The sequence below is a fragment of the Choloepus didactylus genome, chromosome Y, assembly GCF_015220235.1.
Source record: "Choloepus didactylus isolate mChoDid1 chromosome Y, mChoDid1.pri, whole genome shotgun sequence".
NCBI classification, from domain to species: Eukaryota; Metazoa; Chordata; class Mammalia; order Pilosa; family Megalonychidae; genus Choloepus; species Choloepus didactylus.
In genome coordinates, this window is record NC_051335.1 from 3,511,841 (window position 1) to 3,537,801 (window position 25,961).

At 38.7% G+C, this 25,961-nt stretch overlaps 1 protein-coding gene across 1 annotated transcript in view; it reads right to left on the reverse strand.

The window, feature by feature from the left end:
- SLC25A14 (solute carrier family 25 member 14) overlaps nt 1-23,938 on the reverse strand; it is a 49,360-nt gene extending 25,422 nt beyond the window's left edge. The window contains 5 exon segments of the mRNA XM_037822801.1: nt 9,115-9,200; nt 10,670-10,764; nt 16,561-16,708; nt 18,444-18,540; nt 23,807-23,938. Of these exon segments, the coding sequence (XP_037678729.1) occupies nt 9,115-9,200; nt 10,670-10,764; nt 16,561-16,708; nt 18,444-18,540; nt 23,807-23,938 (558 nt within the window).
- Nucleotides 23,939-25,961: the final 2,023 nt, after the last annotated feature.

Below are 25,961 nucleotides of genomic sequence, written 5' to 3' on the forward strand. Positions count from 1 at the left end.
GTTGTTGAAGGAGAATCAAGAAGTGGACGAATCAATAATAGGAAGATCTAGGTTTCTAGCTTGGATGATCTGGTAGAGCTGGGCTGTAGATATAGATATTATATGGGTGGTTGTGGCAGATTCCTATTTGTTCCCATAAATCTATTCTTCCCATCTTCAATAACAGTAATAAACAGAGTTTTAGCTGGGCACATGCTCCCCAGTTAGATGCTATATTTCTCAGCCTTCATTGCAGCTAGGTTTAGCACATGGAACTAAGTCCTTGCCAATGGAATGTGAGCAGAAATAATGGTTGACATTTCCATCTCTTGCTTAAAAGAAAATTGGCTGTATTTCAGAATAACCAAAGAGGCCTACTTAATGAGAAAAAAGTTATTCCTTGCAAAAGAATTCTAGCTAAGAAACGTGGAAGGAATGATAGAATTAGAAAATCACCACTGTCAACCTTAAATGAAATAGCTGATTCAGATAATGTTCACCAAAGGATGGAACCATTAGATGAAGGCTGATAGGAAACTTGACAATGGAGGAATCAGGCTGTCACACCTGAATCCCCTGATCAATATACCATCTCTAAGATTGGGACACCCAAACATCATATACCACTTTACATGATTCAGTATGACTTTCACAGATGTCTGCCATTTATAGAAATATAGGGTTTAGAGGAACAAGTTAAGTTACTCGACCCCACCAGGAAGCAAACAGACAAATCCAGAACTTGGGAATTCTACAGGACAGCTGATCCAGTTTCTTTAACAAGTTAATGGCACAAAGGAAAAATAAGGGGTGTGTGTGGAGTGGAGGGGTGCTCTAAAGTAAAAGGGACTTGTAAAATGTAACTACCAAGGGGTGAATCCAAGATGGCGGGTTAGGAAGAGAGAGAGCAAAATTCTCCTCTGTGAAAAACACTAGATAAAAGACAGAAAGTGCTCCAGAATAGCGGTTCCAGAATTCCATCAGCTGGGCAGGGACTTCTATATCCATAGTGACTGTGTACCTGGAGAAACCAAGAGACTGTGTTTGGAGTCGTGCGAGTCTTCTGTCCGGAAAGCTGCCGGTAAACAGCCAGAATCACGGCTGAGTGGTGGGGGAGAAACTGTGAGACTGTGTATGGAGGCGGGTTGGTGTCCTACCCAGGGGAGCCGGCAGCGGGAGCCACAGCTGAGCGAGGTGGGGAGTGCTTTCCATGCCCCAGGCACCTGCCTCAGCATCTGGAATGGGTGACAGCCCTTCACACACCCACAGCTAAGAGCCCCCGGGCCAGGTACAGGCCACTGCAGCAAGCGGAGGATCGCACAAGTGATCGTTTTCACATCCCATGCAGCCATCTTTGCAGTGGGCTGGGAGATGCTCCTTTGCAGCACCGCGGCCAAGAGCCTCATTAAGTGAATTGGGGATTCAGCTGGCTTGAGATGGCACATACTCCTCCTATGCGGACACCCACGGTGTGCACAGCCTGGAGTCAGGAGTGCCGCACCGAAGTCCCAGGAGCCCTACAACAATCCCAAGGACTTGTGGGCCCATGGAAGAGAGGGACTGTGGGGAATCTGAGCTGAAAGGTTAGACACATTCTGCAGCCCCATGGTATTCTGGCAGCAGCCCTGGGAATGGCTGGGAGTACTGGGTCTTATAGCCGTCTTCTCTGCCAACCTGCACAGGGCACACCCCCCACCCACAGGGCTGGCGGTCCCCACAGCACACGGAAAATTGGTGCACTGATTGATTGGCCATCCACATGGTTTGGGCCCCTACTTGCTGCACAGATGAAGTTGGGAAGAACTGGCTAGACGGTAAGAGGTGGCTCAGGAGCGCAATCTGCTGGTATGCCAGGGAAAGTGCACTCCACCAAGCTGTAGCTCTGTCAAATTATAGATAATTATTTAAATAAGACTATATATCCTAAAAGAACACTATCAAGATAAGCAAATGCCAACAGGCCAAAAACAACAGAAAATTATAAAGCATATGAAGAAACCAGAAGATATGGATGACCCAAATGCCCAAATTAAAAAACCAGGGGAGACACAGAACTTGGAGCAATTAATCAAGGAAGTAATCTCAAACACCAATATCATGGCTCAGGATATAAAGGACATCAAGAAGACCCTAGAAGAGCATAAAGAAGAATTTGCAAGAGTAAATTTAAAAATAGCAGATTTTATGGAAATAAAAGAATCTATTGATCAAATTAAAAAGACTTCTGAGTCACATAACACCAGATTAGAAGAAATAGAGGAAAGAATAAGTAAACTCAAAGATAATGTGTCGGAAAGTGAAAGCACAAAAGAATAAATGGTGAAAAAAACCGAAAAATTTGAAATGGATCTCAGGGAAATGATGGACAACATGAAGCAAAAAACATATTAAGAATCACTGGTGTTCCAGAAGGGGAAGAGAAGGGTAAAGGACTAGGAAGAGTATTGAAAGAAATTGTTGGGGAAAATTTCCCAAACCTTCTACACAATACAAATACACAAAGCATAAATGCCCAGCAAACTCCAAATAGAATAAACCCAAATAAACCCACTTCAAGACATATTCTGATCAGACTCTCAAATACTGAAGAGAAGGAGCAAGTTCTGAAAGCAGCAAGAGAAAAGCAATTTATCACATACAAAGGAAACAACGTAAGACTAAGTAGTGACTACTCAGTGGCCACCATGGAGGCAAGAAGGCAATGGCATGACATATTTAAAATTCTGAGAGAGAAAAATCTCCAACCAAGAATACCTTATCTAGCAAAGCTCTCCTTCAAATTTGAGGGAGAGCTTAAAATTTTCACAGACAAACAAATGCTGAGAGAATTTGCTAACACAAGACCTGCCCTACAAGAAATGCTAAAGGCAGGCCTACCGGCTGAGGAAAAAAGAAAGGAGAGAGAAGTCTGGAGAAGGCCACAGAACTGAAGAGTTTTAGTAAGGGTATGTTAAAGGAAATAATGAGAGAGAGGAAATACATCTGACAAAAACCAAAGGATATGATGGCTGATTCAAGAACTGCCTTCACAGTAACAGCCTTGAATGTGAATGATTTAAACTTCCCAATTAAAAGATATAGATGGGCAGAATGGATTAAAACTTATGAACCATCAATATGTTGCTTACACGAGATTCATCTTAGACCCAGAGACACAAAGAAATTAAAAGTGAAAGGGTGGAAAAAAATATTCCATGCAAGCTACAGCCAAAAGAAAGCAGGGGTAGCAATATTAATCTCAGATAAAATAGACTATAAATGCAAGGATGTCATAAGAGACAAAGAAGGACACAATATACCTAATAAAAGGAACAATTCAACAAGAAGAAATAACATCCCAAATTACCAGGATTTACATTCTTCTCTAGTGCTCATGGAACTTTCTCCAGGATAGATCATATGCTGGGGCATGAAACAAACCTCAATAAATTTAAAAAGATTGAAATTATTCAAAGCACATTCTCTGACCATAATGGAATACAACTAGAAGTCAATCACCATCAAAGATCTAGAACCTTCACAAATGTCTGGAGGTTAAACAACACACTCCTAAACAATCAGTGGGTTAAAGAAGAAATTGCAAGAGAAATTACTAAATATCTAGAGATGAACAAAAACAAGAACACAAAATATCAAAACTTATGGGATGCAGCAAAAGCAGTATTGAGGGGGAAATTTATACTTCTAAACGCATACATTAAAAAGGAAGAAAGAGCTAAAATCAAAGAACTAATGGAACAACTGAAGAAGCTAGAAAATGATCAGCAAACTAATCCTAAAGCAAGTAGAAGAAAAGAAATAACAAGAATTAAAGCAGAAATAAATGATATGGAGAACAAGAAAACAATAGGGAGAATAAATAAAATCAAAATTTGGTTTCTTGAGAAGATTAACAAGATTGACAACCCCTTAGCCAGATTGACAACATCAAAAACAGAGAAGACCCAAATAAATAAAATAATAAATGAGAGGGGGAACACTACTGCAGATCCCAAAGAAATATTAAAAACTCATAAGAGGATACTATGAACAACTGTACGCCAACAAACTAGATAATTTAGAGGTAATGGCTAATTTCCTGGAAACACATGAAAAACTTAGACTGACCACAGAAGAAATAGAAGACCTCAACAAACCAATCAAAAGCAAAGAGAGCCAATCAGTCATCAAAAAGTTTCCTGCAAATAAAAGCCTAGGGCCAGATGGCTTCACAGGGGAATAATGTTCCTATACACTAGGAACGACCTAACTGAAGAGACACTCAAAAAAAAGATTCCATTTTCAACAGCAACTAAAAAAATCAAGTACCTAGGAAGAAACTTAACTAAGAATGTAAAAGACCTCTACACAGAAAACGACATAACTTTACTAAAATAAATTAAAAAGGACTGAAAGAGATGGAAAGATATTCCATGTTCACGAATAAGATGGTTAAACATTGTCAAGATGTCAATCCTACCCAAACTGATCTGCAGATTCAATGTAATTCCAATTAAAATTCCAACAACTACTTTGCAGATTTGGAAAAGCTAGTTATCAAATTAATTTGGAAGGGAAAGATGCCTTGAATTGCTAAAAACACTCTTAAAAAAAGAAAAGAATGAAGTGTGAGGCCTTACACTTTCTGACCTTGAAACTGACTATAAAGCCACAGTAGTCAAAACAGCATGGTATTGGCATAAAGTTAGACATACTGATCAATGGAATCAAATTGAGAATTTGAAACTAGACCCCCACCCAGATCTATGGTTGACTGATTTTTGATAAGGCCCCCAAATCCATTGAACTGGGACAGAACAGTCTCTCTTCAACAAATGGGGCTGGGAGAACTAGATAACCATAACAAAAAGAATGAAACAGGACCCTTACCTCACACCCTATATAAAAATTAACTCAAAGTGGATCAAAGAGCTCAACATAAAAGACAGTACCATAAAACTCCTAGAAGATAATGTAGGGAAACATCTTCAAGACCTAGTATTAGGAGGTTACTTCTTAGACCTTACACCCAAAGCACAAGCAACGAAAGAAAAAATAGATAAATGGGAACTCCCCAAAATCAAAAGCTTCTGAACCTTAAAGGAATTTGTCAAAAAGGTGAAGAGGCAGCCAACGCAATGGAAGAAAATACTTGGAAACCATGTATCTGATAAGAGACTGAAATCTTGCATATATAAAGAAATCCTACAACTCAACGACACTAATACAAACAGCCCAATTGTAAAATGGGCAAAAGATATGAAAAGACATTTCTCCAAAGAGGAACTACAAATGGGTAAAAAACACATGAAAAAATGTTCATCTTCACTAGCTATTAGGGAGATACAAATCAAGACCACAATGAGATTTCATCTCGCACCAATAAGAATGGCTGCCATTAAGCAAAAAGGAAACTGCAAATGCTGGAGAGGATGTGGAGAAATTGGAACTCTTATTCACTGCTGGTGGGATTGTATAATGGTATAGCCATTATAGAAGACAATTTGGTGGTTCCTCAGAAAACTAGATATCGAGTTACCCTATGATCCAACAATTTCACTTCTTGGTATATACCAGGAATATCTGAAAGCAGTGACATGAACAGATATTTGCACACCAATGTTCATAGAAGCATTGTTCACAATTGCCAAGAGATAGAAACAATCCTAATGTCCTTCAACAGATGAGTGGATAAACATGATGTGGTATATATACACGATGGAATACTATGCAGCAGTAAGAAGGAACAAGGTCGTGAAACACATGACAACATGGATGAACCCAGGCATAATGATGAGTTTAATAAGCCAGACACAAATGGAGAGATATTGTATATTACCACTAATGTGAACTCTGCGGAAAATGTAAAATAAGTGTCTTATAATGTAGAATAAAGGGGACCTAGAGACAGTCAGAAGCTAGTGAAGGGTAATGATAATCTAATATTTACAGATATGATAAGGAGGGTGATCGTAATGGAATGGAAATGGTCGGGGTGACTATGCTTAATGGGATTATAAGTATCAGCTATGTATTGAACACGAATATGTTTGTAAATAGTTGTTTAAGGGCATGTAACCCAAAGAGTAGCACCACAAACCTATATAAGTGTTAGCATGATATGCTCAGAAGGTATGACACTGGTGCAGAGGGTTAACAACGGAGGGGTATGGAAAAACTACCCATTACGTATTAAAGACTGTATTTAACAGGAATATCTTACCAACTATACACTAATATTAGGGATGAATAATTAGCAGCTGATAAGAGCTCTGGGATGTATTATGTTATGATAATTATTAAAGTTGAGAATGATGATGATTGTACAAGTAAGTGAAGATAATGTAAGAAACTGACCATTTATCTTGGGATAGAATATATATTAAGTGAAGTTAGGAACTTTAATAAATCAAGTCCTCAACTTGCGTCTTGCTCTTGTGAAACTTAAGGTTGTAAATAGGAGGCTGAGCCCTCCTATAATTACGCCTAAAAGGCACCTCAGGGAACCTCTTTTGTTGTACAGAGTGGCCTTTCTCTAAGCCCAACTCAGGAAATAAGTTCATTACCACCACCACCACCACCACCCCCACCGAAGGACATGATCCAGGGGAATGAATCTCCCTGACGATGTGGGACATGATTCCCAGGAATGAGCCTGGCTCTGGCAGTGAGGAATTGAAAATGCCTTCTTAACAAAAAGGGGGGAGAAAGAAAGGTAACCAGCTGAGGTCACAGTGGCTGAGAGATCCCAAATAGAGTCAAGGGGCTTTTCTGGAGGTTTCTCTTACGCAAGCTCTAGCTAGACATCCCAAATGGCCACAGTAAGCCATGCCCTTACCAAAAGTAGTCACCAAATACCTAGGTCCCTACCTGAGATTCTATCAAAGATCCACTCAATAAGTTTTATCTTTCAGAAACTTAAATCCACCAGAATGTTCCTATACCAGAAAAGTCCTAAAACCCAAAGGCCACAGCCTTTTTAAAATCAACAATCAGATGCAGCCCCCTTCCCCATACTGTCTACACCCCCTTTCAATATGAACATGTTAGGGTGGTCACTGCCTAGACACCCCTGAAGATGAAGAAAGAGACTAAGTGAGCAACAAACAAGATGAGATTTAACAAAGGTCTATGAATACTGAAACTTTATAGAATTATATATATTTTTGGATGCTGGGGTGTTGGAATGGCTAGAAGGAGATAAATGATGTGGTGGAACTGTAGCCTATAGCATCCTTTGGGATTTGCTCTATAATTACTAGTTGAGTTGTGCCTCGAAGGTCTTCACCTTTCTGTATGTATCTTCTATTGCATAATAGGGAAGGTCCAGGGAATCTCTCTTTGGGAAGAGTACAGACAAGGTAAGGATGGGTATAGATGTATATAAGTTTATATGTAAGGGGTGGAAAGGACAAGAAGTTGAGAGGTAGAAGGTGAGGCCATAGGAGGTAGGCTTGTCTGCTGAAAGTGAGCAGGATGAAGACTTAAAAGAAGGTTTGAAGGTTTAAAATATTACTGAGGATAGAAGGAGCCATCCAAAGATCAATGAAAAGACTAAAAAGCCCAACTGAGATTATAAACCATTTATCTGTACCATCACAGTCTAAGATTATGATTTGCCCCCTCCCCCTAGCACCACTCATTCCTGCCTAGGCATAAGAAAGGAAAAGGTGAATGGTAGCATTGGTCAATGGTTGTAATTTTGCCAGACATGTTAGAGGGACAGGAAATTGAAGTGAATGGTGAAAAGGATATTTCAGGTAAGCCCAGAATCCAGGTGAATAAGAAAAGAAGTTTTAGGGAGTTAAGTATTATTATTCTTGAAAAGCACACTCTAACAAGTATAATTATACTGAAAATATTCCAGAGTTTTAGGATATAGTCAATTCAGTTCATAAACACTTGTTCTGTAACTCTAAAGTGATACAGAATTCTGTAGCCAAATTACTCTCATTTTAGTCCAAAAAGATCATTCCATATCTTTTCTACATCAACCACCAAAGGTTTCTTTCATACGTGCTGTTTTTCAAGTCACACAGTTCTCAACACTTGCTGATTTGAAATAGATCTCTCCTCACTAACCTAGCCACCTGTGATTTCTACAGTGTTCAAATAAATAAAGCATTTGTTCTCTTACTTCTTTCTCACATTCCCTCAAGTAATTAAAACTTGGTATCTTGTCACACACTTTAATCACATATTTCATGCCTTTAATTCACCATGTTTAAATAAGTTACTAAGTAGAAAATATTTATTTACATTATGAGATAAAATAAGATGAAGAATATTACTAAAATAAATGTTTCATTATATGAATTAACAGAAATCTGAACGTAATCATGTAATTTTTTCCCATGAGTTTTTATTCATTGCAACTTGAAAAAATCTACTAGCCCCAGAAAACATTCCAGTTAAATATTTTAAAAATCAGCACCACTAACCTATACTGTTCTGGCTATTCTGAATTTAGAACATCCCAACACAGGCCAAAATATACTATTTCTAAAGCTAAATCTCACCCTGAACAGAAATACTGATAACAGAGGGAAAGACAGAGGCACTACAGAGTTAAGGCACTTGGTTAAGTATTAAAGGCAGCTTCCCCCAAAACTATACTTTGAATTATCCTTCATTCAGTACCCCAGGTTTTTATACCACAAAGCAACATACCATAGTAAGACGTGGAATGGGTGGGAGATATATCTTTCTTTTGTAAACTGGGAAAAGGGCTATTGTAAACACTGGTTCATACCCAAATTAGTTTCAGGAAAGAGAACAAATGGAAAGAAGAGATCTGGAAATTTATTCCCTTAAAACTACATCCTCCTTGGGAAGTCTTTGAGAACCTATAGGGGTTTGCATAATTCAGTTTGAAGACCACTGGATTAATGCATAGCATAATAAATTGACTATTATTTATTAACCTACTAAATACAATGAGAGGCAGTTTTTATATATTATCTCTAATCCTTAAGAGCACTATGCCATAAATACTGAATTCACTTCATTTCATTAACTGAGGCTTAAGCGGTTCAGTGATTTGCCCAAGTCCCTACGGCTGAAAAGTGGCAAGAGATTTGAACCCAAGTCTGACTCAAAGGTCATGCTCTTTTCACATCACACTGTGTACACCCAATGCCACCAGATCTCTCTTACCTTTAGCACATCAGTGGGATTGGCTGTAGTAGAAGATATCACTCCTGACACAACCCCACAGATCATATTAATTAGGAGAGGCTCATCTGTAAAAACAAAAAAAAAAAAAAAAAGAAAAGTCTGTTTGTGTTAGGCGCCAGCTTCTGGGAACAGAATACTGAGAAGAGAAAGAGAACCCAGGTTAGACAGTTGACTTGAGAAATGAACTACAAAGCTTATGAAATTAAAGAAACTCAAACATTTCCAGATCCCAAATCAGTACTGAAACATACAAAAATCATAGAATATAAATCATTATTTCTAAAAATATACCATTATTTCTAAAGAACACTGGAACACATCCTATTCTCCTACTTAACTGCCAATATCCCATGTAAATTCAGGTTTTGGTATTTTCCCTTCAACCATCTCAAAGGTCTAAAGAAGAATGCATTTTTTATGTCTTTTTCTGGGGAATCAACAACTCTGAAGACTCAAGAACTGAATGTCAAAGATGAAGTCTTATGTCTAACAGAAAAAAAATTTAACAAAATAATAATTTTGACTAGACTTAGATATCTGCTACCCTCTATTTATTCACAAAGGCTTCTGTAGCCACATGTGCAAAAGCAGTCATTTGGAACTAAATCCTTTCAGCTAGAAAAAAGAACAAAGAAACTGCAGAGCATATCGTTTTAAAGTGAAAATTTAATCTTCACCATTCCTCCCCACCTTGAAGAGCCTATAAACAGAAATCCAAGTGAAGATTCTGTGAAAGTAAATTATTTTAGAAACAGGTAGAGGGGAACCTTTCAAGCTCCCCAGAGAAGAGGCTCCAGAAAAAGTTGACTCAGGACAAGAAAGTGATGCAAAGGGCATTACTAACCGAAAGGCTGTCCAGCTGTCCCCAAACATCCAACAGCCCCAGGCCTGTGGTAAAATAATCATTTAACAAAGTATCAGGCTAGAAATGCTGCAGTGACAAATAGAGACGTGATAAAGCTGAATGTGGGTAAGGTGGCTGTAAGTACATCAGAATCCAGATTATAATAGTCTAAAATGATTCAACCTTAGAAAAGTTTATCAAAATCAGAAGCTAGAGAAATTCTTATAGCTGAAGTCCCCTTAATGATGAGAACAGCATTAACTGTCTGGACAAAATTGTTTCATATGTCCCTGTAATGACCAGAAGCCTTTTATTTAATGATAGGAAAAGGGACAAACTTGAAGAACAGGTCCCTCTAATCCACACATCACCTCTGCAAGAATTTCTCCCAAGTCAGTACGAGTTCATTTTGTCCTTGCAATGACTGTCAGCCATTCTCAGGAACCCTGTAATGAAACACTTTCACTAAGCATGATTTCAAAAATCCCTTTGAAATGAGAATGTTCTCATATTGATTGTGGCAGTACATGTATAACTAACTATGTAATTATACCAAGAGCCACTGGTTCTAAACTTTGGATGGATGGTATGGTGTGTGATCAAACTGTTAAAAAATAAATTAAATTAGTAAAATTTTTAAAAAAATTCCTTGAGTATCATCTGGAAAGAGAGAGAGAGGTCTATACTGACCTTCCAAAGGTTCTACAAATAATCGCTTCAAGCTTTGGTAAATGCCGATTTTAATGGTGCCATATGATGCCTGTCTTAGTAAAGCTGGAGCAATTCTGTGAAAGGAAGAGAGGGAGGGAGGGAGGGAGGAAGGAAGGAAAGAAGGAAGGAAGGAGAGAGAAGGAGGCAGGAAGGGAGGGAGGGAGGAGGGGGGAAGGGAGGAAGGAAAAAGAAGAAAGGGAAGAAAGGAAAGAAGGAAAGAAAGGAAAGAAAGAAAAAGGTCGATTATACTCAAGATACATTAGCAGATGTTACATATCTAACCTACTCATTTCCATTACACACCTCACTCTACCCAACAACAGCAGAATATACACTTCAAGCACTCTTGGAACATTCCCCAAGATAGACTATATCCTAGGTCATAAAACAAAGCTCAAAAAATTTAAAAGAAGTGAAATTATATAGCGTATCTTCACCAACCATAATGGAATCAAAATAGAAATCAGTAAGAAAAACAACAAGAAAATCCTCAAACATATGGAAATCAAACAATAAACTTCTAAATAATCCAGGGTTCAAAGAGTGAGTCTCAAAGGAAATTATAAAGATAACAGAAACGAATGAAAATGAAATGTCACCATATTAAAATATGTGGGGCAGAATTTCTCGGGAAGATGGCAGAGTAGGGAACTTGAGGACTCACTCCTCCTCCAAAACAGCTAAGGGACAGGCAGGAACTGTCTGAAAAAAAGCTGTTCTGGGGCTCTAGAGGCCAAGGGACCACTGTACAGCATTCAAGGAAGAGTGGGAGGAAGAAGCTGAGAAAATGTGGTAAAGAACTGTGAGTAGCTCACTATGCAGTGGCTGCCGGTGCTCATCTCCTACCCCATACTTGAGGGGGGCCACCTTGGGGTCCAGTCCCTGGCTGGCTGCTGTGGACTGCAGGGAAAGGGATGTGGAAGTTTCCCAGTGGAAGTCTTCTTCCCCAAGAATGGGGGGGCATGGGACACAGCCAAGCACAGATCATGACTTTTGACTAGCAAATTCAGATTGCTGGGTCCTGGCTCTGAGCTGCTGTTTTAACCCCCAAGACAGGGACTACCATGGCTACTGTTTCAACACTGCCCCCAACAGGATGCAGGTGGTGATGGTTTAAAGACACAGTGCCTCCTCTGGGTTGCGGGGAATAGTTTGCACATGGGTACCCTCTGCTGGGCAGGTCGGGAAAGTGAAGCTTCAAGGACTTGTCAAAAAGGCTTTTGGTGTCTTTAGAGCTGGTCTGCACCCCCTTCCTGGGTCCCAGGATCTATTTTGGCTGGGAAATACCGACTTGGGAAAATCCTCCCTGGGGTGACCCTCCTCCCAGAAGTTGCACTCCAGGGAAAAGCAGCTAGATGCAATGAAAGGAATGTAAAAACAAAACAAAACAAAAATATAGAGGCTAAACAAAAACACATAGAACAGATTAAGATTCCCAGAGAAGGAACTGAGGAAAGGAAGCTTTCTCCTGGGAGGTGAAACAATTGCACAAATATTGCAGTATTAAAAATGGTACCATATATCCAAAGCAAGAATAAGATGAAGAAGAGCTGAAAAAATCTGATCAGTTAAACATGGGCAATTCTAAAGGTCTACAATAAGTTGAACCAGGTATCAAAGAGAGCCTTAACACAAAGATAAACAACAGTAAAACCCTAAACCAGAGAGACAAATAGACCTTCAAGGTAAATGTGTCAAGATAATCAGATGCCTAGAAATCAACAAAAAGTTACAACCCATACTAAGAAACAGGAAGATATGGTTCACCCAAAGGAACAAATTAAAATTTCAGAGGAGACACAGAAGTTGGAATAGCTAAGCAAAGATATTCAGACAAATCTAAATCAATTCAAGGAGATGAAGGAAAATATGGCTAAAGAGATAAAGGATATTAAGAAGACACTGGGTGAGCATAGAGAAGAATTTGAAGGGATAAAAAGAAATGTAACATAAATTATGGGAATGAAAGGCACAATAGAAGAGAGTAAAAATACACTAGAGGCATACAACAGCAGATTTGAATAGGCAGAAGAATAAAATACCTAGGAATAAATTTAACCAAGGATGTAAAGGACTTGTACACAGAGAACTACAAAACATTGCTAAAAGAAATCAAAGAAGACCTAAATAAATGGAAGGACATTCCATGTTCATGGATTGGAAGAGTAAATATTGTTAAGATGTCAATTCTACCCAAATTGATTTACAGATTGAATGGAATCTCAATCAAAATTCTAACAGTTTACAGAAGTAGAAAAGCCAATTATCAAATTTATTTGGAAAAGTAAGGGGCTCCAAATAGGTAAAATATCTTGAAAAAGAAGAACAAAGTTGGAGGACTCACATATCTTGACTTTAAAGCATATTACAAACCTACAGTGGTCAAAACAGCATGGTACTGGCATAGGATAGATATATTGACCAAGGGAATCAATTTGAGAGTTCAGAAATAGATCCTCACATTTACAGCCAATTGATTTTTGACAAGACTGCCAAGTCCACTCAACTGGGACAGAATAACCTCTTCAACAAATGGTGTTGAGAGAACTGGATATCCATATGCAAAAGAATGAAAGTGCACCCCTATCACACACCTTATACAAAAATTAACTCAAAATGAATCAAAGACCTAAATATAGGAACCAGGACTATAAAACTCCTAGAAGAAAATGTAGAGAAGCATCTTCAAGATCTTGTGGTAGGCAATGGTTTCTTAGAGTTTATACCCAAAGTACAAGCAGCAAAAGAAAAAAACAGATAAATGGGACCTCCTCAAAATTCAAAACTTTTGTGCTTCAAAGGACTCTCAAGAAAATGAAAAGGCAGCCTATTCAATAGGAGAAAATATTTGGAAACTACATATCCAATAAGGGTTTACTATCCAGAATAGATAAAGAAATCCTACAACTCAACAATAGAAAGACAAACAACCAGATCTAAAAATGGGCAAGAGACTTGAACAGACATTTTCCCAAAGAGAAAATACAAAAGATGCTGAACACCACTAGAGATTAGGGAAATGCAAATCAAAACCACAATGGCATATCATTTCACACCTACTTTAATGACCACTATAAAATAAAAAATCTACCAGTGTTGGAGAGGATGTGGAGAGATAGGAACATTTACTCACTGCTCGTGGGACTGTAAAATGGTACAGCCACTGTGGAAGACAGTTTGGCGGTTCCTCAGGAAGCTAAGTATAGAACTGCCATATGATCCGGCAATTCCACTACTAGGTATACACACACACAGAACTGAAATCAGGCTTGAACAGTCATTTTTATAATGATGTTCATAGCAGCATTATTCACAATTGCCAAAAGATGGAATTAGCTCAAGTGTCCATCAACCAATGAATGCATAAACAAAATGTAGTAGTATACACATACAATAGAATATTATTCAGCTGCAAGAAGGAATGAAGTCCTGATGCATGTGACAACATGAATGAACCTGGAGGATATTATGCTGAGTGAAATAAGCAAGCACAAAAGGTCAAATATGCTATGATCTCGCTCATAGGAACTAACTATGACAAGCAAACTCACAGGTTACTAGAGGATAGAATGGGGTTAGAGAATGAGGAGCTTATTCTTAATTTCTGCAGAATTTCTATTTAGGTTGATTGTAAATGTTTGGAAATAGACGAGTGGTGATAGTAGTACTTTACTGTGACTGTAATTAACAGCACGGAACTGTGTTTGTGAATGTAGCTGGAAGGGGAAATTTTGGGTCATGTATGTTACCAGCAGGAAAGTTAGAAGATAAAACATGGGCCTATATAACACACTAAACCCTGTTGTGGATGATGGACTGTGGTTAATAGTACCAATATAAGTATGTTCTTTCATTAATTACAACAAATATATGACACTATTACAAGGTGTTAATAATAGGATGGTATATGGGAAAAATACACCTAATGTAAACTATGGACTACAGTTAACAGTAATATTTTAATATTTTTTCATCAATTGTAGCAAAGGTACCACACTAATGCAAAGTGTCATCAATGGGAAGGGGGGTGTTGGAATTTTTATATGAATGTTCTGTAAACCTACAACTTCTCTAATTAAAATACACACACACACACACACACACACACACACACACAAACACACATATGGGGTATAGCCAAAGCAGTGCTGAGAGGGAAATTTATAGCATGAAATGTTTATATTAGAAAAGAAGTCTCAAATCAATCATCTAAGCTCCTACCTCAAGAAACTTCAAAAAGAAGAGCAAAATAAACACAAAGCAGAAGGAAGAAAATAATAAGGATAAGAACATAAATCAATGAAATTGAAAACAGGAGAAAAGAGACAAATCAATGAAACAAAAAGCTGGCTCTTCAAAAAATAACATGAGTAAAATTAATAAACCATTAGTAAGGCTCAAAAAAAGAAGACACAAAGCACCAGTATCAGGAATGAAACAGGAGATATCACCACAAATCCTTCAGTCATTAAAAGGGTAATAGCAACTTGATGCTCAAAAATTCAACAACTTAGAAGAAACGGACTCAAAAACCCACAAACTACAAAAACTCAACTAAGATGAAAAAGATAAGCTAAACAGTCTCATAACCAGTAAAGAAATTGAATTCATCACTTAAAAAGTACCCCCAAAATAAACCTCCTAGCCCAGATCACTTCACTGGGTAGTTCTACCAACATTTAAAGAAGAATTAACACCAATCTTACACAATCTCTTACAGAGAACAGAAGAGGAGGGAACACTTTACAATTCATTTTATGAGGCTAGTACTGTCCTAAAACCAAAACCAGATAAAGACAATAAAAGAAACCTACAGACCAACATCACTCGAGAACATTTAGATACAAAAATCCTCAACAAAATATTAGCAAATCGAATCCAGTAATCTTTAAAAATAATTATATATGCCATTACCCATCTCTTAGAAATTTTTTTAAAAATCAACCTCTACTTCTTAACAGTTTCAGATGCATCTTTAAGCCTATAAACAAGGCGGTTCTGGAGCCAAGATCTCCAGATAAAAAGATCAGATAAATTCTTTTTATAAACTGAAGGCATTCTCACCCATACCTCCCTGGAGATTCTTCCAAATTGCAGAACTATACTTTAGGAGTTATCAACAGGCAGACAGCAGCAATTTATACTGTTAGCATTAAAAAATGACTATGCATATTTCCAACTTTATTGCTTACTATGAGAAAAAATTTCTTATGATTATCCACCATGATAAAAGAACAAGGTGAAGCAGACCATGATTACTTAGAATTAGCTCCAGGATATGCTGCATGATTTTTTTCCCAAAAAAATTATCATTTAAATTAAGTTTAGAATAGGTTAATTATAAAATCAATGTCCATCCTCTGAGCACATAAACTGATAGCCTAGGCAATTGGCAGTGGATAAACTGCAAACTGGATAAGCCACAAACTTATATCTAATCAAAAATTGACAAAAAAAGATCTCTCTCCCTCTCTTTCATTTACATTTTCTGTTCAAACTGCCAGAATAATATTTCTTTAAAGAGGAAAATTTTAAAGAAAGACAGTATTTGCCAACTCAGGGAGAATATCAGAGAAAAAGATACATTTAATTAGTGTTGCATTAACTTGTGGCTATCAGTGATCCTCAGGAAAACAGGAGAAAGCCAATGCTGCAATGATATACCTATTTTTAAATGTATCACTTATAGCCAGATGAATGCAAAATCCAAAGCTCAAGACTTGCAAGCAGGTGAAATATAAACTGATGTCAATACTGAATTACAAGTCGAAATGGTGACTATAAAGGGCACGAAGTATCAGACCGCTGAATCTCATGGTTTCTTTAAAAAGCATTTCTATTCATGATGTAAGGAAAGAATCCAATCTTACCCTGAATACAAAGCCAATATACCTTCTTCTCTATAAATTTGAAATAAAGCATGAAACATCCCTCTGTACTTTATCTCTTTGAAGTGGACATCAATGCTTTGGCCTTGAACTTGAAGTCGTGTTTTGGTTAGGTCCACGGGAAAAGTTCCTATAAAAGAACATACTCATTTAGAGGTATTTCCAAACAGCAACAGTTAAATTTTGGCTGAATGTAAGCTAAAAATACAGAGGACCCCTACAAGAATACCACTGTCAGAAGACAAGAGTAGTATATGATGAAGTGAAATGTCCTATACTATATCTAGGTTGAACGATTTTATCACAGTATAACTGAAACTGTGATAAAATAAAGTGCTTTAAGTTGCTTCTAATACACTGTAAATTCAAAATAACTTAAAACCTGTTTTAATATCACCTGTAATGTACAATCTGGCACTTACCTGTCTCTTCCCCCTGTCCCCATAACCTCAGTTCTCTCCACCTCTCCCTCACAAAATCTCCCTAAACTTTTACAAGGATAGGAAAGCACGGGATTGCTGTTCCTGTTGCTCTTACATACTATTACAAAGTTGTTATTTTTTCCTCTTTTATCCACTAACAAGACACAGTTTCCCCGATATGATGGAAGATAACGGCAAATCCTATTTTGCTCTACTCTTCCTGGTTCCTTAGGCAATTCAGGAAGAATACCCATAGAACACTAGAGGAAAAAAACTGTATTTCTTTAACCAACCTTCTTTCTCTCATTATGTCAAAACGTAGAAGTGGTCATTACATTGACAAAATATATTTCAAGGAGTATTTCAAGGTCCCAAACTAACAAGGTGATTATGTAGCTCTGGTCACTGACAATCTTGATATTACAACACCAGAACATATGCAAAGGAAGTCAACAAAGATTGGTGGATTGTAGTCACTTACCAGTAGTCAAGGAAAGACAATATGGAAAAACACAATCTAAAAATATTTCAAAATTAAAATCAAATAGATAACAACTAAAGGCAATACATGATATTGGACTAGGTCTAATAATAATGAAGGAGAAAAGTCCCCAAAGCACAGTATTGGATCCTATGGAAAAAAATGGAGTATAGTCTATAAGTTTAATATTAATGTTAAATTTCTTGAACTTGATAACTGTACTTAAAGTGGTTACATAAATGAGTATCCTTGTTCTTACGAAATGTACATGGCAATATTAAAGTGTTCTAGGAGCATGGTGCACACAAGCTACTCTTGTATGTTTAGGAAATAGATAGATAAAAAGATACATAGACAGATGGATAGATAGAATGATACGGCAAATGTGGCAAAACATTAAGTTGGTGGATCTGGGAATCTGGGTGGGGGGTTATGTGGGAGTTCTCCATAGGGGGTTTGTATTATTTTGTATCTGTCTTGTAAGTGTGAAATTATCTCAAACTAAAAAGTTTAAAAATCAAATAGAGAAGAGTCTTATTCATAATTCAATTTTCTTTTAAGAAGGGTCACAGGTTTACTAAAAAAAGAAGTTTGGTTTATAAGAAATAAAATTATAAACAATTTAACTTCAAGGAGAGAGCCTTAGTATAGGAACATAGCAGAAACCCTGATTTTATCCAACTCCCTCTGTATTTTTACATATATTACTTAAGCCTAGCGAATTAATGAATCATCAAAATATTTAAAAAGCTTCCTAAGTTTAGCTTCTCTTAACTTCATTTGCAATACTATTAGTAGTACTTTCTCAGAAGTTATTACTTGATGGCTTTGAGTCAATATCTTTTTAAACAAATAAGGTGAACTTTTTTTTACTTTTTCTCTAGCTTTCACCAAAAATAGCTGCTACCACAAGCTATCATCTATACTATAAGGAGTAGATTTGTCCATCTTCACATTCTTACCAAATTCAGCAACAATAGAGGCAAGGCCGCCATACTACACAAAGGGTTTCCAATTCAGACCAGACATTTCATGGCTTACAGTCACACTTTTCTGGTGCTAAAAATAAACACAAATCAGAACAAGGCACAAAAGTGAGGAGCATTTGTTAATGCTTAATCATATAATTTATATCAACAAAATTGGCAAAGAAAACAGATGTAGAGGAAACATCCTACCAAGTGGGATGATGCAAAATGGGGCATCCTGTTCTGTATGCTGGATGATCCAGAATTTGTTCTTACTGCCATTCTGTAGGAATATTTCACTCAAACCTTGTTCTCTACTTTCTTTAGTGTTATTCCTGTCCCCACCTAACAAAGAAGAAACTTCAGTCCATCCAGCACTCCCAACTTAAGACATTCAACTAGACAATTAAAAGTGAAGGAACCTGGAACTCAACTTACATAGGTTGAGGCATCTCATAAAAGCAGTTCATGGTATTCAGTTAGCTTGATTCAGGAGCAAAGCACTCACTCACACGTACCCTCTCATATTCTTAGCCCTCTCATCTCTCCACTGAAATTTAAGGTTTTAGTTCTTCTAGACAGTTCTGGCTATACTCAACGTCCCCCTACTAGGGCCAGGCTGAGCTAAGTACCTTCCCACCTTCCTTCTTGCCCTGCCCAAGAAATGACAGCAATACACCATGTCTCTCTTTTCTCTAACATTTAACATGCATCCATTAAGTGGACCTCCTTTTCCTTCTGCCTGGCCTTTTAAAACACACATGTATCTACAACAATATATTTTGTCCCTCATCTTTCCCTTCCTCCTCACCCCCTTTAGACTTGACATCTTCAATCTTTTCAGCTTTTTCCTCTTTCTCTGCCACTCTCACTCTTTATCTCGTGGATTTTATATTTTCCCACCGCTTTGGCCTCTAGGCTAGAGATTTTCAAATTTTAGCGTGCATCAGAATCATGTAGAATAGCTTATTAAAGCATAGATTGCTGAGCCCTACCCCCAGGGTTTCTGATTGGTGGTCTGAGGTGGTCTAGGTCTCACCCTAAGAATTTTCAAGTTCCAAAATAATGCTCATGCTTCCATACTTTAAGAACCACTGCTACAGGCATCACCTACTGGCCCAGGTGAAAGGAGTCTCTTTTCTTAGGATGGACTCTCATGTTTCTTTCAAATATTCCTTTTTCAGCACTTCACAGTATCTATATTTCTAAATTTCAAGAGCAACTTCAAGTGGCTTTTACAGTCAGGGATGAAGACTATGAAATCAGACTGCTTGGATTCAAATCCCAACTTCACTTACTACCTCGGTCACTTTAGGCCAAGTTACTTAACCTCCTTGTATTCACATTTTCTCAACTGCAAAACAGGAATATCAATAAAAACTGTGTCACAGGGTTGTTGTGAGAAGTAAATAATATATGTAAAACACCTAGAAAAGTGCCTGGCACCTAGCTCCATAACTGTTAGCTATTATTACTACATTTTTTGAAAATTTAAGTGCCCAAATTTATGCTTTCATATATACCACTTGCCCACTCCCTGCTGTCCAATCTGGGGTTAGCACAATCGAATCACAGTCTCTTTTTAGGAGTGACAAGGTTTTGCTTTGTTTCCACATAAGGAATTCTCTGTAACTATAAACATAGAAGAACAGTTTTCCAGAGAGGATGGCAAACATGCAGACTAACATTTCAGTTACAGGGCATACAAATAATTATGGAAACTTCCATTCAAGCACAGCATGATCAGTCGTCCCATATAAGACATATAGAGTCTGGGTAGCCAGCCCTTTTGGAGAAAAGTTGTTGAAAGGAATTCTAAAGAGCAAAGTAGTAATAGGCACTTCAAATATCAGCTGCAGCACAAAATAAGTGTCCTGATTACATCTTCAGCCATGCCACATATTAAGATTAGATTAGAACTGAAGATTTAGATTAGAATTGAAAGTAAAACATGACACCTATGGTGTGAGAGCAGGCATGGAAAAGCAAGGGTCATGGCATATCTGAATTTGTGAAGAAAAAATGCACTGTTCATTCACCAGTTTAGAGATTCCCCATAGCATTCTTAAATATTTCAGACAGTTATGTTTCTCTCCAGAGCTTCCTCTTTACAACTTCTTTTAATGCTTCTCATTACAGAGAAAGCCTCTGTAAGAACTTTTAATACCTGCTGTCCTGTCTTTGAATAGGAAAGATGTACTCAGGGTTCAAAGAGCAGTAATGAACCAGTGAAAGGCAGAGGGCAGAACCATAGCAGGGAGCGACAAGATCAGTCACTGCACCTCAGGTCAGTTAGCCCAGTGTTAACCCTAATGAAAAGTTCACAATTCTCAGGCAAAAGAATTTTTAAAAGGGCATCTACTACCATTTGTTCAGCTAAATGTATTCATTTTAAAGGACTGCCTATTGTTAAGAGATTATGTTCTTCCTTCTCCTGGAACATTAAAAAAAAAAAACACCTTTCTTGTAAGAAATGGTGGTAACAGTAGTTGGTAGTTGACTTTGCTTAGTGCCCTTACTTGACAAAATAAGACTGACTATCCCATATTTGTGCCCCTTCTCAACATTTTCATTTAAGTTTTATTGGTCAATGAAATCCAGGTCTGGGGACCACTGGCCAAATGCAACACTGCTACCACAACCACTGCCACCACCACCAGCTCCCCACACCTATCTGATAATAAATGGTAGGAAAGAATCATCTTATGAAAAAGCTCTGCATCTACTTTGATTAAATCTCATTTTAGACAGTCCTTTCTCACACTGAGCCAAAAATCTGCCTTCCTCTAGTTGTCATCCATTCTTTGGAAGCAATACGAACAAATTTATTTTATTTCCCTAGGGCAGTCCTTCATATATTTAAAAACAGCTCTCATGTTCTCCTATATCTTATCTTTCTCAGGCTAAATATCCACAATTATTTTCCTTAGTTTATATATTATACTTCAATTACTACAGAGGAAAATTGCAGTCCCTTTTTGCAGGCCATACTGCACTACTGAATCATTAAGCTGTCACCTAAAATCTCCAAGTATTTTACATAAGGCTTACCTGTAATGTCTCACCTATTCTACAGTTGTACAGTGGTTTTTTAGAAGCCTCATTTACCTCTTCTATATCTTAATCTCAGACATAAAAGTAATGACTAAAATAATATTTATCTTTTATTTTTACTGTGTTATTTCCTCTCTTAACATCACAGGATCCATGTCTCAAGGCACTTTTTATAACCCTCACAACAGCTTGCACAGAACTGGGAACACTTTCATTAAATACTTGGTTGGTTTTCCAGTGTGACATCCTTTATCACGTATACAGCCTATGGGTAAAAAATCATGGGAGGAACCAAAATGGTAACTCACTAGACCTGACTCACTAGACCTACACATCCTGTAATAAATACATGGCACTCTCCTGATCCCAAGATTCTTTGCCTACTAATCCCCTTCCTTTCTTTCGTTGCAGAGAATTACTTGTGTAAAACACCCAAACCTCTCTAAAAATGACTGACTTGTGGGGGCTTTCTCCAGATATGGGTAAAAAAAGAAAGAAGTCATATCTAAGTTAAAATAGAAATATAGTACCATAATATTTCTATTATATGAAAACGCCAATGAAAATTGTCTTTAAAATGCAGACTGTATTCTGAACATCTGAATAAGGAAAACAATAGCCTAAGAATTGAGGGTAAATATATCCTAGAATACAAGCTACATCGCCCTAAACTACCCCCCCAAAGATCTGATCAGGAAACCTGGGTGCTTTTCTTGCTTTCTCCTTAAGAAAGGGTAGGCATTAGAGATTCTCAGATTCAGGAAGTAATAGTGGAGAACCAAACAAATATTTATCAAAGGCATACTAAATGCCTAAACCTTCAATGTGCTATGGATATAATCATCTTGTTAAACACACACACACACACACACACACACACACACACACAGAGACAGAAACAGAGAGAATGTATATTCTAACACCATGACAATATTTACCATTCAACCCATCTTTCCTGGATAATCAAGGAGGTGGGATAAAAGTTGTATGAAATATAGTACTTGCCTTTCAAGGGCTTAGAATCTGGTGGAAGAAATCAAAGCAGTTCATTAGAGAAAATGAAGAGCTAAACTGCACACAAACTATAAGAGCAAGAGAAGCATGGAAAAGGAGACAGTCAGTACAGACTTGAATAATCTGAAAAGGCTTGTGGAGGTAAGAAAATTTAAATGAGGCCTTTAGACAGGGCAGGAAGAATCTGGTTAGGTGTAGATAAGGGAGAGGAGTGAGGGAGGGAGAACAGGATGAACAAAGACACAAATGTGGGAACACGTACAGCGTGTGGAGGCAAGTTTCAGTATGGTTTGTGCTGAGGAGAAGGAAGAGTGTCACCTAACTGGAACAGAGAATTACCTTGTCTGCCTGAAACAGTATCAGACAAGAAGTATGATAAGGTGCAAGTTATGGTAAAGGGCTGGAAACCAGAGGTGTGAGTGTGGGGAGGGGGACACCGTAGGCTGTTAAACAGAGAAGTGACTTGAGGAAATCCACCACATTATAGCTGGCCTAGCAGGACTGTGGCAAGCACAGTGTATTACAAATGCGAGAGACAGGCAATTTAGGATGGTGGGAAATAGAGCACACAAAGATGTTTCTTGTCAGTGAGATTAAACCTCTCAGATGAGATACAAAGAAATTTGTTGATGTAGGCAATGAATGGAGGGAAGAGTTCACCATGACTCTAGACAACCCTAGCCTGGAGAACCACAAGGAATCACCGACAGAAAACGATAAAATGCCCCTGTTGTTACCATGTCTGAGCAACTAATTCATGTTGACAATGGCTGTCATCTCAATTAAGTAACTGAAATACATTTTAATAGATGCCTTCAATCCCTTAACCTCAAAAAGGGGCAGGAGGTAGAAACTGAAGGGAAGCATCTTTTAATAGCATCCTTCACATTAATACAATGGAGGTGTTTGCTTACTCCGTTTGCAATCACGGCCGCGGCTGCAAACTTCACCCTTAGAAAAACTGGGATTATTCCGGGAAAGATATCCATTCACCCCCTGGGTAGCCGAATCTTGTCAGTTCCTCAGCTGTCAGAACGAGCTCCTGGAGAGAAGGGAGGCGCCTGAAGAAGGCAGCCTCCCAGGGGGTCGAGGAAGCAGGGTTCAATTGAAGAGGTAAAACCACCGACTCCAGGAGATTGAAAGACAGGGAAGGGACTCGACTGAGGGGAAGAGAGACCAGAGAACAGTTAAGCCCCTCCCAGGCCGGGAACCAAGCCAGCCCGGCCCCGCGCGGCCTGGAGCGGCCCAGCCCCGCTCCCCAGCCTGTAAGTCCACGAGCTCCCCCTCACCTGCTCAGGCTCATCGGACGACTGGGAAACCGAGGCTTCCCCAGACAGAAACACCACCGCAAAGCCAACCCGGAAGCATTGAGGCCACCGGAAGTACCCATTGCGTCGCCCTGGCAACACTGGCGCAGTCATTCCAACTCCGCCTCTTCCATGCCTAAAAACGGGGCGTGACATCAGAACGCCCGACACACGGTATAAAGAGGGGGAGTAGAGCAGGCGCCAAGGCCCAGAGCGGGCAACCTCCCTTTCCAGAAGTGTGTGTGGAGGGAGCTAAAGCAGGAGGGTTGGCGGCTTCTGCAGTTAACGTGCTCGCCAGTGGGGGGCAGAAGGGTGTTCTGGTGACAGTGTTTCCTATCTGCCTCCAGCTTATTAGGACTAGGAAAGGAGTGACGGAGGCAGAGGAGAGGGGCGGAGGAAGAGGAGAGAAGACAGCGCAACAGAGGGGTTCAGTGAGCCCTCATGTAAACTAAGAACTATGGTTAATAGTAATTATAATATTGTTCAAACAATTTTAACAAAGGTACAACACTAATGCGAAGATAACAATAGGAAAAACGAGGGGGCGGCTAAGGAAACTCGGTATTTTCTGCACAACTTTTCTGTAAACTGACAACTTCTCTAACAAAAAATAAATTTTAATTTAAAAAAAGGGAAGAGAGGGGATAACGGGGATAAACGGACTGACGAGGCGGGCGAGACAGGCGGGTCGGGGAGCCCGGAGTACTAAAAGGGAGGAGGGCGGTGCAACAGGCCTAAAACGAAAGTGGGAAAATGAGGGAAAGGGGGAGGGGGGAAAAAGAGATCAATGAAGAAATAAAGCTCAGCGCCTACTGAGTATCACACCCGTCAATCACTGATTAGACTCAGATCCTGTACTGGAAGCTCACGGTTTAGTAAAAAGTTTCAGTTGTGAAAGAGCAAGTTGGAAACGGAAAATGGGCAAGACAAAGTAAAAAGAGAAAGAAACTGAAGAAAAGAAATGCCACACAGAGGTGTCCGAGCTGATTAGAATATCACGATCAGCCAGAAAACCAGTGAGAGAGCTTGTGACCTGCTTCTGGCTCTATCCCCCAGCCACACCAGGCAGCCAGAAGGAATCACCGCAAAGCCCCCTGGGTGATTCCTTGAGCCTCTCGGTTACATCCCCTGGTTCAGGCCTCCTGTGAAGCTCTGTAATCACCTGGGAGTAGCAATAATAGTTAGGGTTTATATGTCGAGTATAAATGGAAAGTCAGAAATTACTGTGGGGCTAAAACAGTGCAAAGCACATTTGCTGAATGAATAAATGTTTGGAATACCTTTGTTGCAAACAAATCTTTCTCATTTTACTTCATATCTTGGTTTCTTTTACTCCCATTGAGAAATTTTATATCAAGAAGCATGCAAAATAGTGCTATTATTTTCCCCTTTTTGACAGATGAGAAAACTGAGGCCATAGTTGCTTAAGAGAATACTTGGGAAGTGGGAGAGCTAGGATCCAAAATCAGGTCTGTGAGAAACAAGCACTATTCCTAAAAAGGAATAAACACTCACTCAATTGTGGAGAAGAAAAGAATTTATTCACAATCTTGCAAGAACAGGAACCCAACCAAAATGTGGGGGGTTGGCACACAGAACAATAAACCCAGCAGTATTTATTTCCTGTGCCTAACTGGCAAATCCCTCCCGTTTCTCCAGTAGCTGGATACTTCAGAAGTTACATTCTATTCAACAAGCCCAGCTAGCCCACTCAAATTTGAAACATGCAGCAGGCCCAAATTGGAAACATCTGAAACAAGTCTCCACCCCTCTTTCCTTTGTTCTTTAACTGCAGAGCCTGTCTGAGCTAGTTTGGTAACAACTTATGAAGCTATTTTAGGAACCTGTAACCACCTGCCTCCTCCAGTCTCCACCTTACAAGGACAGTGGGTGGATAAACAGGAGGACCAGCCACCGATTATATCTTGGCTTCTTGACCGTCTGCCATTCCTGAGCTGCCCCCACCCTCTGTGAAAGCAACTTAATCTAATTCTCACAGGTCTGACTTCAGAACCCATGCTCTTCAACACTGTTATACTGCCTCTCAACTTGTAATAATACCCGTTAACTTCAGAAACTTCCTTACTAAAAATAGACATAAGGCACATTTTCATGCATTCCAAAATGTGAATTCCCT